The 14,722-nt window shown below is 73.5% G+C and overlaps 1 protein-coding gene and 10 non-coding genes across 11 annotated transcripts; 6 read left to right on the top strand and 5 right to left on the bottom strand.

The window, feature by feature from the left end:
- Positions 1 to 2,886: 2,886 nt before the first annotated feature.
- On the bottom strand, positions 2,887 to 2,957 carry TRNAG-GCC. Its single transcript has one exon. It is a non-coding gene; the product is annotated as a tRNA-Gly (tRNA).
- A 1,629-nt stretch (positions 2,958 to 4,586) lies between these two features.
- On the bottom strand, positions 4,587 to 4,669 carry TRNAL-CAG. Its single transcript has one exon. It is a non-coding gene; the product is annotated as a tRNA-Leu (tRNA).
- A 630-nt stretch (positions 4,670 to 5,299) lies between these two features.
- Positions 5,300 to 5,371, top strand: TRNAD-GUC. The gene has a single exon. It is a non-coding gene; the product is annotated as a tRNA-Asp (tRNA).
- An 835-nt stretch (positions 5,372 to 6,206) lies between these two features.
- On the top strand, positions 6,207 to 6,278 carry TRNAG-UCC. Its single transcript has one exon. It is a non-coding gene; the product is annotated as a tRNA-Gly (tRNA).
- Positions 6,279 to 6,587: 309 nt separating this feature from the next.
- On the top strand, positions 6,588 to 6,659 carry TRNAE-CUC. The gene has a single exon. It is a non-coding gene; the product is annotated as a tRNA-Glu (tRNA).
- A 3,653-nt stretch (positions 6,660 to 10,312) lies between these two features.
- TRNAG-GCC lies at positions 10,313 to 10,383 on the bottom strand. Its single transcript has one exon. It is a non-coding gene; the product is annotated as a tRNA-Gly (tRNA).
- A 320-nt stretch (positions 10,384 to 10,703) lies between these two features.
- On the bottom strand, positions 10,704 to 13,993 carry LOC123393710 (basic proline-rich protein-like). Its single transcript, XM_045086532.1, has 7 exons — positions 13,244 to 13,993; positions 12,337 to 13,095; positions 11,949 to 12,051; positions 11,578 to 11,705; positions 11,391 to 11,518; positions 10,990 to 11,291; positions 10,704 to 10,837 (listed from the first exon to the last, which is right to left on the bottom strand). Exons 1-7 carry the CDS (start codon positions 13,991 to 13,993, stop codon positions 10,704 to 10,706), a joined length of 2,304 nt encoding a protein of 767 aa, XP_044942467.1.
- On the bottom strand, positions 12,013 to 12,095 carry TRNAL-CAG. The gene has a single exon. It is a non-coding gene; the product is annotated as a tRNA-Leu (tRNA).
- Positions 12,716 to 12,787, top strand: TRNAD-GUC. The gene has a single exon. It is a non-coding gene; the product is annotated as a tRNA-Asp (tRNA).
- On the top strand, positions 13,623 to 13,694 carry TRNAG-UCC. The gene has a single exon. It is a non-coding gene; the product is annotated as a tRNA-Gly (tRNA).
- Positions 13,994 to 14,000: 7 nt separating the features above from the next.
- TRNAE-CUC lies at positions 14,001 to 14,072 on the top strand. The gene has a single exon. It is a non-coding gene; the product is annotated as a tRNA-Glu (tRNA).
- Positions 14,073 to 14,722: the final 650 nt, after the last annotated feature.

The raw sequence follows: 14,722 nt of genomic DNA, 5'->3' as shown, positions 1-14,722 counted from the left end.
GTGGCCTTGGGGCCAACACGCCCTTCGAATGGCGTCACCAGTCAAGGCAAAGTGGCCAGCGCGTTCCCCGCAACGCCTCCCTTCCCCTCCAGCCCTCGACCTTTCTGGCCTTCCGAGGGGCGCCTCAAGGCACACCTAGCCCGCATCTCCTCTGCCCCTCTCTCCACCCCGGGCCCGGCCTGTCCTCTCGTCCGGGTGCTCCTCCGGCTCCGTCACAGAGCACGGTCTCCTTCCCGCCAGCACCCGCACCCCCCGTCCGCGGAGGGTTGGCTGTCCGCTCAGGGATGGTCTCCCTACAGAGCCCCAGCGGACAGCCCGTGCGCCGCCCCCAGCTGCCGCGGCCGCCACCCCCCCCAGGACCGGGACGTGGTCGGAGCAGCGGTGGGAAGGAGCCCCTGTGGGCGTCCAGATGCTTCCCGTGATCCCAGCAAGGCCCCTCAGCAGCCTCGCGTGGTTGTGGGTGTGCCAGCAGCGGTGGGGGCTGGGGCAGGATGCAGGTGTTGGCTGCCCTGGGTGGCCTCCCACGGTGGGGAAAAGGATCCCAGAAAGAGGGGAGGTCCGGGGGCAGCAAGGGTGTGTGTGTCGGTGGGGGGGAGGTGCGGGGCGAGGAATGGTGGGTGTGCTGGGGGACCTGCGGAGACTGCGGCTGGCCACTCGGGCCGGGTCTCCGCAGAGGCTCGGGACGGCCGGGGCCCCTTGCCCAGCGCCTTGCCTGGCACGCGTGCGCACCTGTGCGGGAGGATGACATGGGAGGGACGGGAGGGCACAGAGGGGGAGTGCGCCTGAGGATCCCGTGGGAGGCGGAGACCGACGGCCGGCCTTGAGTGTGAGAGCTGCGTAGGGGGTACAAGGGTCGGGGGGGGGGGGGGGGGGGGTGACGGGTGGAGCCCGGAGGCTGGCAGGAGCAGCACGCGGCGGCGAGTGGTGGGGAGTGGGCCCCGGTGCCGTGCGAGAAAGCTGGAGGGCCCCCGTGGTGGGAGAGGACCGAGGCGGAGGAGGTGTGGGGAGCGGCGAAGACCGCTCTGCTTTGGCTGTGCTGTGCTGTGCTGTGCTGTGCTGTGCCGTGCTGCGTGGGGGCGTGGGGCCAATGGGTGGCGTACGAGGGGCGTGGGTGGGGGAAGCCGGCGGGCCGGCGGGCAGGCGGGCAAGGGCAACCGAGAGAGAGGGAGTGGACCGGGTCTCGGACCAGGGCTAGCGGGGGTCGGGCCGTGGGGGGGGTGCCTTGGGTCCAGGCCCCGCCGGGGAGATCGCAACCGCCTGTCATTCGGTCGGCCAGTCACGTGTCGGGGGTCGTCCTGGGGTTGGGGTTCCGAGAGGCCAAAGGGACCAAGGCGACGCTGGATCTTTTTCCCTTTCTCCCCTGAGAAGGACTTGGCTAGGAGGGGGCGTGGAGCCCGGGGACAGGCGTGGGGCTCTTGGGGCAGGAGGGGCTGGTGTCGGTGGAGTCACAGGCCGCCCTGGTCCTTGGGTCGCTGGGGGTGGACGACTGGGTGCTGCCGCCGCTGCTGGTGAGGATGGTGGTGGTGGACCTCTGCCGTCCATCGGTGAGGGTCCCCGGGCTGCTGTGGTGGGTGGTGGTGTCGGTGGTCTTGGCGACGGCGGCGATTTCGGCGGTGGCCGGAACGGACGTCGGTCCTGTGGGCCATGCTGTCCGTGCCGGGGGCGTGGTGGTGGTGGAGGAGGAGGAGGAGGACTTCGGTGCTTCTGGCAACGAAGCCCATGCTGGCGCACGGGTGGTGGGCTCGGTCGTGCCGCTGATGGCGGCGGGGGACGGTGAAGCACGTCAGTGCTGTGGGCGCTGGTGCCGGGGCCAGTGTGGCGACAGTGGACTAGGTCCTGTCGCCGCTGTTCCTGGGGATGGGTGGTGGTCTCGGTGGGGGGCGCCGGGTGGCCGTACAGACGGTGGAGGACTTGGGCGCCGTTGGCAATGATGCCCGCGGCGATACGCTGGAGGTGGACGTGGTACTCTTGGTGATGGCGTCGGTGACAGTGGCGGTGATGGGGAAGGACTTGAGCGCTGTTGGCCACGGAGCCGGTGGCGGTGGACTTGGTCCTGCTGGTGGCAGCGGCCGCAGGGGTGCTGGTGCTGGTGCTGGTGCCGGCAGTGGTCCAGGCGCCGCTATGCTGGTGGGCTTGGTGGCGCCGCTGCTGCCGCCAGGGCTGCTGCTATTGCCAAGAGGGGAAGGTTGGCGGTGGTGGAGGGGGAGCTTGGTGCTGGCGGTGGTCTTAGCGTTGGAAGCGCGGCGGAGTGGGAAGCACACGGGGGCCAAGTAGGGCAGAGGAAGGATACAGAGCGCAGGGCGCGGGGTGTGTGTGTAGCGGGGAGGCTGTCCGCGGTGCGCCCTAGAGAGTTTGTGAGAGGGCCCCTGCGGGAGAATGGGATGTATCAGGGTGGCAAGTTCATGGCTCCTGGTTGTGCCAAGAGCAGAACCTTGGAGCCATGGGTGGAGTGATGCAGGGAGCGAGCAAGTGTGGCGAAAGGCGTGGAGGTGGGGCGTGGCGCCCGCGCTGGGCGAGCTGAGCTGAGCTGCGGGGGTGGGTGGGTGTGTGGTCGGGCGGCGGCAGGGCCGGAAGGGAAGCGGGGTGCTGAGGGTCCTGAAGAGAAAAGGGGCACGGAGAGCGTGTGTCGGGCCAGGGGCCAGGGTCCTTGGGGAGTGGGTAGAATTTGAGCCCAGGGGGAGCCAAGTGGAGAGGAAGGGAAGGGGCGTCGGGGCAGAGGCAGGGGCGGGACTTCGCGGAAGGAGCGGAGCTGGCTGAGGCCAGCGGGCTCGAGCCTGGGAGAGAGGAAGCCGGGAGCGCGCGCGGGCGCGGGCGCGGGCGCGGGCGCGGGCGCGCGTGCCCTTATGCGCGCTGTAGCCGCTGGGCCAAAAGGGGACGCCGGCGTGCTGCATGGGCCGGGAATCGAACCCGGGCCTCCCGCGTGGCAGGCGAGAATTCTACCACTGAACCACCCATGCGCCGATGGTGGTGCTCAACCGACGGCTCCAAACACCGGTCCGGTCCAGAGCCAGAACCGGAGCCGGAGCCGGAGCCGGAGCCGGAGCCGGAGCCAAGCCGGGACCAGGGCCAGGGCCAGGGCCGGGGCCGGGGTCAGGACCAGGGCCAGCGCCTGCGCCTGCGCCAGCGCCCGCGCCCGTCGCGTGCGCATCCCGCTCCGCTGGAGCAGGAGGCAGCCGGGCGGTCGGGAGAGGAGGCTGCACGCACGTCTAGAGCGCTTGGGAGCGGCGGCCGCGGCGGAGACGGGCGGAGCGAGGCACAGGCGCACGGAGGCGGACTAGGCTCCTCCTGCGTTTTCTCCCTGGTCCAGGGCCGCCGCCAGACGCTGCCCTGCCGGGGTCTCCCGCGGAAGCCAGGAGCCGGAGGAAGCCGGGCCAGAGCCCCAACCGCACCCCCAGCGCGGGCGATCATCTGGGGGCAGGTGCAGCTGAGCGCTGCCGTTCCCTTAGGCAGCTACTCTCTCCCCACCACCCCTTTAAAGGCCCTTTGGCGGATGGCTTTCCCGCCCGGGCCGTGTGGGCGCGATCCCGCGGCGCTGGGGAACGGAGCGGGCCGTGTGTGCGCACCTGGGGTGCCGTGGGGTGGCGGGAGTGTGGGGTGGGGGTGTGCGGGTGTGTGGGGGGGGGTGTCTGCGGGGGCTCGTGCGCGCCGCCCGCGTGTCGTCTGTAGGACATGGAGGCCCCCGAGCGCCAGGAGAGCGAAGCGAGGTGTCTGAGCTCTGGCCCGCAGCTCTCCCTGGGGGTCCAACTCGGGCCGGTGGTGGAGAGGCAGGAGCGCTCGGCGGAGGGGCTGCTGGCTAGCTGGCGGACAGGGAGCGCGTTGAGGGAGCGCGCTGGGGTCTTCGGGTTGTGGCCGGGGCGGGCCGGGCCTGGGGCGCCCAGGTGGGAGGCCTGGGGATGCAGGGCTTCCTTCCGTCCCGCCCTCAGGGGAGCAATAATGCCGGGTTGGACTCCTGGGCCAGGCCCACCGACGGCAGGGCCGCGTGGTGGGCCGGCCAGCAGGTGGCTGGGCCACCTGGGTCCCCGGCCCGAGGCAGGCAGGTGTGGCCAGGGTAAGGCGTCCAGGTGGAAGAGGCTCGTGGGCAGCGCGGGCCACCTGAGTGGGGAGAGGCGAGAAGGGAGAGGGGGCCGTGCGGAAAGGACAGGGGGCCCCACCGGCTGCTCCCGGTGGCGGAAGCGCACGGCTCCGAGAGCGAGGCACTGTTCAGGCGGGCACGAGCCCGGGGGAGAACCGAGGTCGGCGGGCGGGCGGAGGGCTTTCGGCACTGGCGCCCGCCGCGGGTCTGCAGGGGCCGGTGGGAGGGACTAGAACCCAGCCCTCGGAAAGCACGTGAGGAGGGAGGTGCTGCCAAGCTGCCCGGGCCTGCGGGTGTGGGATCAGGTGGGAAAGGCGCGCGAGTGGGTGGAGGAGGGCGTGTGCGCGCAAAGCCTGTGGTGCGGAGGGTCGAGGTGTCGCAGCTCCGCCCTGGGCCCCTGGCGCTGGGGTGCAAGGTCGGGGCGGCCCGTCAGGCAAGGACAGGGCTTGCCGTAGGGCGGGGTCCGGGCCCGCTGGGGTCCCGTGCCCCGGTAGGGCAGGGCAAAAGGTGGGCTTGTCAGGAGTGGGATTCGAACCCACGCCTCCAGGGGAGACTGCGACCTGAACGCAGCGCCTTAGACCGCTCGGCCATCCTGACGACGGGGCTGAGCGCGTCGCCGCTCGCCTGGCTGGGACCCGGCGCCAAGGCTGCCGCAGGCTGGCGGCGGTGTGTGTGCGCCAGCCAGGGGACGCGCGCCGCCGCCCAGCGGGAGGGAGCACAGCCCGCCGACTCGCCTGGCGCCGCCGCCGCCGCCGCCGCCGCCGCCGCCGCCGCCGCCGCCGCCGCCGCCGCCGCCGCCGCCGCCGCCGCCGCCGCCGCCGCCCTCGCACGCACCCCCGACCGCGCACCCAGAGGGCTGCTCTCTGGCCGCTCCGCGCCCCGCGCCCCCGTGCCCGCTCCTCCCCCGTCGCCCTCCTCGGCCTCTGCCCTTCCCGGGCGCCCGTCCTCTCGGTCGCAGCCTCGCTTGTCCCGTGGGGCGGCTTCTCCCCGCGCGATCCCCGCCTGCCAGGCCAGAGGCCGCGGCGCCCGGGAGTATTGGGCGGGCGTCTGGGTGCGGGGTCCGCCCCGAGTCTGGCAGGGGGGCTGCTGGGATGGCGGACGACGTTGGTTTGGGGTCGGGTCCGATGCGGCAGGCGGCGGGCGCCCGTGGACAGCAGGGCGTCGAGGGCAGGGGTAGGCGTGGGCAGGCAGGCGGAGAGCGGTGGGGCGGCCGGATGGCCGCCGCCGTCCTCGTTAGTATAGTGGTGAGTATCCCCGCCTGTCACGCGGGAGACCGGGGTTCGATTCCCCGACGGGGAGGCGAGACGCCCTTTTTGGTCGCCGCGGGCGCCGCCCCCGCTCTCTGCGAACGCTTGCCCCGCCAGCGCGCTTGGCCTCCTTCCTCCAGCGCGCGGCCAGAGGCCGCCAGGGCCACGACGGCCGGCCGGCCTGCTCACCGTCCACCACCGCCACCCTTTTGCCTTCCTCGGCGTCGGGGGGGCGCGCGCCTGCGGGCTCGCCACAGCCCAGCCAGGGCCTTCCGTCGTGCCCAGGGCGTCTGACGAGTGGCCGGCCGCCCGGGGCTCCCCGGTGATTCGACGCTGCCCGGTCCGGCTGGGGCGGGGGCTTGGGACGGATGGAGGGGACAGGACGGGACGGGGCGGGACGGACGGGACGGGGCGGGACACGGCGAGGCGAGGCGGGGCGCGGGGGACGGGTGGGCCGCGGGTGTGTCGGGCCGTCCGTGGGCGCGGGATGTGGCCTTCGCCAGCACTCTGTGGAGAAGGCCCAGGGGGAGCGCGTGGCCGGAGGGACGCGGATCTCGGAGGCCGGGTTTCCCGGCCGGCAAAAGGGGGGTGGGGGGCGGCGGTGGGACCAGGAGAGGCCGGGCGGCGCCAGCGCCCCCCAGAGAGGCGGTTGGCAGGCGGGCGGGCCCACGGAGCGGCCCAGCCGCGTGGGGCTGGCGCGGGTGGGACGGCGGGCGGCCGCTGCTGGCCCGTGCAGCAGCGCCGCGCTGTGGATGGGCGGGTCGTCGGGGCAGGGCCAAGGCGCGCTGGGCGGCGGAGGCGGTGGCCAGAGGCGGTGACCAGAGAGGGTGCAGGCGCCGCCGGGGCCGAACCCTGGGCGGGCGTCTGGGGGCGGCCCGGGCTGTGCAGCGTTGGTGGTATAGTGGTGAGCATAGCTGCCTTCCAAGCAGTTGACCCGGGTTCGATTCCCGGCCAACGCAGCAGGCCAACCTTTTGCGCGTCTCCAGGACCCCGGTGGCCAGGCCCCGTGGCAGCCGGGAGCCCGGAGCGCGGGAGGAGGGCCGCGTGCTGAGGTGCTGAGGACGGAGCGGGTCCCCAGGTCGAGCGGCGGGTGGGAGGGGAGGAGGCGCGCGGCGTTTTGAGGGCGCTGCCGGCGGGGCAGGTGGATGGGCAGCGCGGGCGGGTGGCTCTCGGTGGCCAGGCAGGGGCCTTGGAGCCCAAGCAGAGGCGAGCGGGTGGTATGGAGGCCCCGGGTCCAGGGGGTGCGGGCCAGGCGGGACATCCGACGCTCCCTGGTGGTCTAGTGGTTAGGATTCGGCGCTCTCACCGCCGCGGCCCGGGTTCGATTCCCGGTCAGGGAAGCCTTCCTTCTTCCTCTCGGCCTACCCAGCTGGGCAGCGCTTCGGCACGCGCCCCCTTTTAGCCCAAGCTCCATGGCTTCTCCCTGGCCCCGTGGCCAGGGCGCCCGCACCCAGGCCAGCCGCCCCGTCCAGCCCAAGCCTTGCCCTGTCGCCAACGCCGGACCAAGCCTTTTGGCCTCGCAGGTGGGCTGGGACGTCCGCGCCCCCCCCTTCCCCCTTCGGCCACCACCCCAGAGGCCGCGACCGCCCTCCGTCCCCACGGAGGGGCCACCAACAGACGCCCGGACGGCCGACCACCACAGGGGCTTGGACTCTCCCGCGGCACCGGGGCCGCCCGTGACGAGCGACCCCTTGCAGCTGCATCCTGAGGTGCTAGTTGGCGGCGTCAGTGCCTTGAAGTGGAGGGGGCGGTGGGAGTGGGAGTCGGGTCACCTGCTGGAGCCCCTGGTCGCCTCCCTCCCCGGCCCCCGCCCCTCGGGCCGGCCACCGCTGGGGCCGGCTTCCCCACCACCGGGCACCCCGGGGTTGGCGGCGTCTCCCCGGCACCCGCGGTGGTGGGTCACCTGGGTGGCGAGCTCCATCGGGGATGGGGGGAGAGAGGCGCACGGCGGCGCCCGGCACGTGGAGTGGGCCAAGCGAATGTGGGCGCATCCCGGGAGCCCAACCCCCGGGCAGTGGAGGTTGGAGAGCGGGGAGGTGCAGAAGGCCGCCGGGGAGAACCCAACAGCCCAGCCGCCTCGAGGGGGTGGAGGCCCACCGGACACACGCAGGGTGGCCTTGGGGCCAACACGCCCTTCGAATGGCGTCACCAGTCAAGGCAAAGTGGCCAGCGCGTTCCCCGCAACGCCTCCCTTCCCCTCCAGCCCTCGACCTTTCTGGCCTTCCGAGGGGCGCCTCAAGGCACACCTAGCCCGCATCTCCTCTGCCCCTCTCTCCACCCCGGGCCCGGCCTGTCCTCTCGTCCGGGTGCTCCTCCGGCTCCGTCACAGAGCACGGTCTCCTTCCCGCCAGCACCCGCACCCCCCGTCCGCGGAGGGTTGGCTGTCCGCTCAGGGATGGTCTCCCTACAGAGCCCCAGCGGACAGCCCGTGCGCCGCCCCCAGCTGCCGCGGCCGCCCACCCCCGCAGGACCGGGACGTGGTCGGAGCAGCGGTGGGAAGGAGCCCCTGTGGGCGTCCAGATGCTTCCCGTGATCCCAGCAAGGCCCCTCAGCAGCCTCGCGTGGTTGTGGGTGTGCCAGCAGCGGTGGGGGCTGGGGCAGGATGCAGGTGTTGGCTGCCCTGGGTGGCCTCCCACGGTGGGGAAAAGGATCCCAGAAAGAGGGGAGGTCCGGGGGCAGCAAGGGTGTGTGTGTCGGTGGGGGAGGTGCGGGGCGAGGAATGGTGGGTGTGCTGGGACCCTGCGGAGACTGCGGCTGGCCACTCGGGCCGGGTCTCCGCAGAGGCTCGGGACGGCCGGGGCCCCTTGCCCAGCGCCTTGCCTGGCACGCGTGCGCACCTGTGCGGGAGGATGACATGGGAGGGACGGGAGGGCACAGAGGGGGAGTGCGCCTGAGGATCCCGTGGGAGGCGGAGACCGACGGCCGGCCTTGAGTGTGAGAGCTGCGTAGGGGGTACAAGGGTCGGGGGGACGGGGTGGGGGGTGACGGGTGGAGCCCGGAGGCTGGCAGGAGCAGCACGCGGCGGCGAGTGGTGGGGAGTGGGCCCCGGTGCCGTGCGAGAAAGCTGGAGGGCCCCCGTGGTGGGAGAGGACCGAGGCGGAGGAGGTGTGGGGAGCGGCGAAGACCGCTCTGCTTTGGCTGTGCTGTGCTGTGCTGTGCTGTGCTGTGCTGTGCCGTGCTGCGTGGGGGCGTGGGGGGCCAATGGGTGGCGTACGAGGGGCGTGGGTGGGAAGCCGGCGGGCCGGCGGGCAGGCGGGCAAGGGCAACCGAGAGAGAGGGAGTGGACCGGGTCTCGGACCAGGGCTAGCGGGGGTCGGGCCGTGGGGGGGGTGCCTTGGGTCCAGGCCCCGCCGGGGAGATCGCAACCGCCTGTCATTCGGTCGGCCAGTCACGTGTCGGGGGTCGTCCTGGGGTTGGGGTTCCGAGAGGCCAAAGGGACCAAGGCGACGCTGGATCTTTTTCCCTTTCTCCCCTGAGAAGGACTTGGCTAGGAGGGGGGGCGTGGAGCCCGGGGACAGGCGTGGGGCTCTTGGGGCAGGAGGGGCCTGGTGTCGGTGGAGTCACAGGCCGCCCTGGTCCTTGGGTCGCTGGGGGTGGACGACTGGGTGCTGCCGCCGCCGCTGCTGGTGAGGATGGTGGTGGTGGACCTCTGCCGTCCATCGGTGAGGGTCCCCGGGCTGCTGTGGTGGGTGGTGGTGTCGGTGGTCTTGGCGACGGCGGCGATTTCGGCGGTGGCCGGAACGGACGTCGGTCCTGTGGGCCATGCTGTCCGTGCCGGGGGCGTGGTGGTGGTGGAGGAGGAGGAGGAGGACTTCGGTGCTTCTGGCAACGAAGCCCATGCTGGCGCACGGGTGGTGGGCTCGGTCGTGCCGCTGATGGCGGCGGGGACGGTGAAGCACGTCAGTGCTGTGGGCGCTGGTGCCGGGGCCAGTGTGGCGACAGTGGACTAGGTCCTGTCGCCGCTGTTCCTGGGGATGGGTGGTGGTCTCGGTGGGGCGCCGGGTGGCCGTACAGACGGTGGAGGACTTGGGCGCCGTTGGCAATGATGCCCGCGGCGATACGCTGGAGGTGGACGTGGTACTCTTGGTGATGGCGTCGGTGACAGTGGCGGTGATGGGGAAGGACTTGAGCGCTGTTGGCCACGGAGCCGGTGGCGGTGGACTTGGTCCTGCTGGTGGCAGCGGCCGCAGGGGTGCTGGTGCTGGTGCTGGTGCCGGCAGTGGTCCAGGCGCCGCTATGCTGGTGGGCTTGGTGGCGCCGCTGCTGCCGCCAGGGCTGCTGCTATTGCCAAGAGGGGAAGGTTGGCGGTGGTGGAGGGGGAGCTTGGTGCTGGCGGTGGTCTTAGCGTTGGAAGCGCGGCGGAGTGGGAAGCACACGGGGGCCAAGTAGGGCAGAGGAAGGATACAGAGCGCAGGGCGCGGGGTGTGTGTGTAGCGGGGAGGCTGTCCGCGGTGCGCCCTAGAGAGTTTGTGAGGGCCCCTGCGGGAGAATGGGATGTATCAGGGTGGCAAGTTCATGGCTCCTGGTTGTGCCAAGAGCAGAACCTTGGAGCCATGGGTGGAGTGATGCAGGGAGCGAGCAAGTGTGGCGAAAGGCGTGGAGGGGGGGCGCGTGGCGCCCGCTTGGGCGAGCTGAGCTGAGCTGCGGGGTGGGTGGGTGTGTGGTCGGGCGGCGGCAGGGCCGGAAGGGAAGCGGGGTGCTGAGGGTCCTGAAGAGAAAAGGGGCACGGAGAGCGTGTGTCGGGCCAGGGGCCAGGGTCCTTGGGGAGTGGGTAGAATTTGAGCCCAGGGGGAGCCAAGTGGAGAGGAAGGGAAGGGGCGTCGGGGCAGAGGCAGGGGCGGGACTTCGCGGAAGGAGCGGAGCTGGCTGAGGCCAGCGGGCTCGAGCCTGGGAGAGAGGAAGCCGGGAGCGCGCGCGGGCGCGGGCGCGGGCGCGGGCGCGCGTGCCCTTATGCGCGCTGTAGCCGCTGGGCCAAAAGGGGACGCCGGCGTGCTGCATGGGCCGGGAATCGAACCCGGGCCTCCCGCGTGGCAGGCGAGAATTCTACCACTGAACCACCCATGCGCCGATGGTGGTGCTCAACCGACGGCTCCAAACACCGGTCCGGTCCAGAGCCAGAACCGGAGCCGGAGCCGGAGCCGGAGCCGCCGGAGCCGGAGCCAAGCCGGGACCAGGGCCAGGGCCAGGGCCGGGGCCGGGGTCAGGACCAGGGCCAGCGCCTGCGCCTGCGCCAGCGCCCGCGCCCGTCGCGTGCGCATCCCGCTCCGCTGGAGCAGGAGGCAGCCGGGCGGTCGGGAGAGGAGGCTGCACGCACGTCTAGAGCGCTTGGGAGCGGCGGCCGCGGCGGAGACGGGCGGAGCGAGGCACAGGCGCACGGAGGCGGACTAGGCTCCTCCTGCGTTTTCTCCCTGGTCCAGGGCCGCCGCCAGACGCTGCCCTGCCGGGGTCTCCCCGCGGAAGCCAGGAGCCGGAGGAAGCCGGGCCAGAGCCCCAACCGCACCCAGCGCGGGGCGATCATCTGGGGGCAGGTGCAGCTGAGCGCTGCCGTTCCCTTAGGCAGCTACTCTCCGCCCACCCCTTTAAAGGCCCTTTGGCGGATGGCTTTCCCGCCCGGGCCGTGTGGGCGCGATCCCGCGGCGCTGGGGAACGGAGCGGGCCGTGTGTGCGCACCTGGGGTGCCGTGGGGTGGCGGGAGTGTGGGTGGGGGTGTGTGCGGGGTGGTGGGGTGTGGTGTCTGCGGGGGCTCGTGCGCGCCGCCCGCGTGTCGTCTGTAGGACATGGAGGCCCCCGAGCGCCAGGAGAGCGAAGCGAGGTGTCTGAGCTCTGGCCCGCAGCTCTCCCTGGGGGTCCAACTCGGGCCGGTGGTGGAGAGGCAGGAGCGCTCGGCGGAGGGGCTGCTGGCTAGCTGGCGGACAGGGAGCGCGTTGAGGGAGCGCGCTGGGGTCTTCGGGTTGTGGCCGGGCGGGCCGGGCCTGGGGCGCCCAGGTGGGAGGCCTGGGGATGCAGGGCTTCCTTCCGTCCCGCCCTCAGGGGAGCAATAATGCCGGGTTGGACTCCTGGGCCAGGCCCACCGACGGCAGGGCCGCGTGGTGGGCCGGCCAGCAGGTGGCTGGGCCACCTGGGTCCCCGGCCCGAGGCAGGCAGGTGTGGCCAGGGTAAGGCGTCCAGGTGGAAGAGGCTCGTGGGCAGCGCGGGCCACCTGAGTGGGGAGAGGCGAGAAGGGAGAGGGGGCCGTGCGGAAAGGACAGGGGGCCCCACCGGCTGCTCCCGGTGGCGGAAGCGCACGGCTCCGAGAGCGAGGCACTGTTCAGGCGGGCACGAGCCCGGGGGAGAACCGAGGTCGGCGGGCGGGCGGAGGGCTTTCGGCACTGGCGCCCGCCGCGGGTCTGCAGGGGCCGGTGGGAGGGACTAGAACCCAGCCCTCGGAAAGCACGTGAGGAGGGAGGTGCTGCCAAGCTGCCCGGGCCTGCGGGTGTGGGATCAGGTGGGAAAGGCGCGCGAGTGGGTGGAGGAGGGCGTGTGCGCGCAAAGCCTGTGGTGCGGAGGGTCGAGGTGTCGCAGCTCCGCCCTGGGCCCCTGGCGCTGGGGTGCAAGGTCGGGGCGGCCCGTCAGGCAAGGACAGGGCTTGCCGTAGGGCGGGGTCCGGGCCCGCTGGGGTCCCGTGCCCCGGTAGGGCAGGGCAAAAGGTGGGCTTGTCAGGAGTGGGATTCGAACCCACGCCTCCAGGGGAGACTGCGACCTGAACGCAGCGCCTTAGACCGCTCGGCCATCCTGACGACGGGGCTGAGCGCGTCGCCGCTCGCCTGGCTGGGACCCGGCGCCAAGGCTGCCGCAGGCTGGCGGCGGTGTGTGTGCGCCAGCCAGGGGACGCGCGCCGCCGCCCAGCGGGAGGGAGCACAGCCCGCCGACTCGCCTGGCGCCGCCGCCGCCGCCGCCGCCGCCGCCGCCGCCGCCGCCGCCGCCGCCGCCGCCGCCGCCGCCGCCGCCGCCGCCCCTCGCACGGCCCCGACCGCGCACCCAGAGGGCTGCTCTCTGGCCGCTCCGCGCCCCGCGCCCCCGTGCCCGCTCCTCCCCCGTCGCCCTCCTCGGCCTCTGCCCTTCCCGGGCGCCCGTCCTCTCGGTCGCAGCCTCGCTTGTCCCGTGGGGCGGCTTCTCCCCGCGCGATCCCCGCCTGCCAGGCCAGAGGCCGCGGCGCCCGGGAGTATTGGGCGGGCGTCTGGGTGCGGGGTCCGCCCCGAGTCTGGCAGGGGGGCTGCTGGGATGGCGGACGACGTTGGTTTGGGGTCGGGTCCGATGCGGCAGGCGGCGGGCGCCCGTGGACAGCAGGGCGTCGAGGGCAGGGGTAGGCGTGGGCAGGCAGGCGGAGAGCGGTGGGGCGGCCGGATGGCCGCCGCCGTCCTCGTTAGTATAGTGGTGAGTATCCCCGCCTGTCACGCGGGAGACCGGGGTTCGATTCCCCGACGGGGAGGCGAGACGCCCTTTTTGGTCGCCGCGGGCGCCGCCCCCGCTCTCTCTGCGAACGCTTGCCCCGCCAGCGCGCTTGGCCTCCTTCCTCCAGCGCGCGGCCAGAGGCCGCCAGGGCCACGACGGCCGGCCGGCCTGCTCACCGTCCACCACCGCCACCCTTTTGCCTTCCTCGGCGTCGGGGCCGCGCGCCTGCGGGCTCGCCACAGCCCAGCCAGGGCCTTCCGTCGTGCCCAGGGCGTCTGACGAGTGGCCGGCCGCCCGGGGCTCCCCCCGGTGATTCGACGCTGCCCGGTCCGGCTGGGGCGGGGGCTTGGGACGGATGGAGGGGACAGGACGGGACGGGGCGGGACGGACGGGACGGGGCGGGACACGGCGAGGCGAGGCGGGGCGCGGGGGACGGGTGGGCCGCGGGTGTGTCGGGCCGTCCGTGGGCGCGGGATGTGGCCTTCGCCAGCACTCTGTGGAGAAGGCCCAGGGGGAGCGCGTGGCCGGAGGGACGCGGATCTCGGAGGCCGGGTTTCCCGGCCGGCAAAAGGGGGGTGGGGGGCGGCGGTGGGACCAGGAGAGGCCGGGCGGCGCCAGCGCCCCCCAGAGGCGGTTGGCAGGCGGGCGGGCCCACGGAGCGGCCCAGCCGCGTGGGGCTGGCGCGGGTGGGACGGCGGGCGGCCGCTGCTGGCCCGTGCAGCAGCGCCGCGCTGTGGATGGGCGGGTCGTCGGGGCAGGGCCAAGGCGCGCTGGGCGGCGGAGGCGGTGGCCAGAGGCGGTGACCAGAGAGGGTGCAGGCGCCGCCGGGGCCGAACCCTGGGCGGGCGTCTGGGGGCGGCCCGGGCTGTGCAGCGTTGGTGGTATAGTGGTGAGCATAGCTGCCTTCCAAGCAGTTGACCCGGGTTCGATTCCCGGCCAACGCAGCAGGCCAACCTTTTGCGCGTCTCCAGGACCCCGGTGGCCAGGCCCCGTGGCAGCCGGGAGCCCGGAGCGCGGGAGGCCGGCGTGCTGAGGTGCTGAGGACGGAGCGGGTCCCCAGGTCGAGCGGCGGTGGGAGGGGAGGAGGCGCGCGGCGTTTTTTGGCGCTGCCGGCGGGGCAGGTGGATGGGCAGCGCGGGCGGGGGTGGCTCTCGGTGGCCAGGCAGGGGCCTTGGAGCCCAAGCAGAGGCGAGCGGGTGGTATGGAGGCCCCGGGTCCAGGGGGTGCGGGCCAGGCGGGACATCCGACGCTCCCTGGTGGTCTAGTGGTTAGGATTCGGCGCTCTCACCGCCGCGGCCCCGGTTCGATTCCCGGTCAGGGAAGCCTTCCTTCTTCCTCTCGGCCTACCCAGCTGGGCAGCGCTTCGGCACGCGCCCCCTTTTAGCCCAAGCTCCATGGCTTCTCCCCTGGCCCCGTGGCCAGGGCGCCCGCACCAGGCCAGCCGCCCCGTCCAGCCCAAGCCTTGCCCTGTCGCCAACGCCGGACCAAGCCTTTTGGCCTCGCAGGTGGGCTGGGACGTCCGCGCCCCCCCTTCCCCCTTCGGCCACCACCCCAGAGGCCGCGACCGCCTCCGTCCCCACGGAGGGGCCACCAACAGACGCCCGGACGGCCGACCACCACAGGGGCTTGGACTCTCCCGCGGCACCGGGGCCGCCCGTGACGAGCGACCCCTTGCAGCTGCATCCTGAGGTGCTAGTTGGCGGCGTCAGTGCCTTGAAGTGGAGGGGGCGGTGGGAGTGGGAGTCGGGTCACCTGCTGGAGCCCCTGGTCGCCTCCCTCCCCGGCCCCCGCCCCTCGGGCCGGCCACCGCTGGGGCCGGCTTCCCCACCACCGGGCACCCCGGGGTTGGCGGCGTCTCCCCGGCACCCGCGGTGGTGGGTCACCTGGGTGGCGAGCTCCATCGGGGATGGGGGGAGAGAGGCGCACGGCGGCGCCCGGCACGTGGAGTGGGCCAAGCGAATGTGGGCGCATC

Source organism: Mustela putorius, unplaced genomic scaffold (assembly GCF_011764305.1).
Source record: "Mustela putorius furo isolate JIRA1106 unplaced genomic scaffold, ASM1176430v1.1 tig00000997_pilon_pilon_pilon, whole genome shotgun sequence".
In the NCBI taxonomy this organism is placed as follows: Eukaryota; Metazoa; Chordata; class Mammalia; order Carnivora; family Mustelidae; genus Mustela; species Mustela putorius.
The sequence above is the reverse complement of the archived record's forward strand: the minus strand, read 5'-3'. Positions and strand labels throughout refer to the sequence as shown.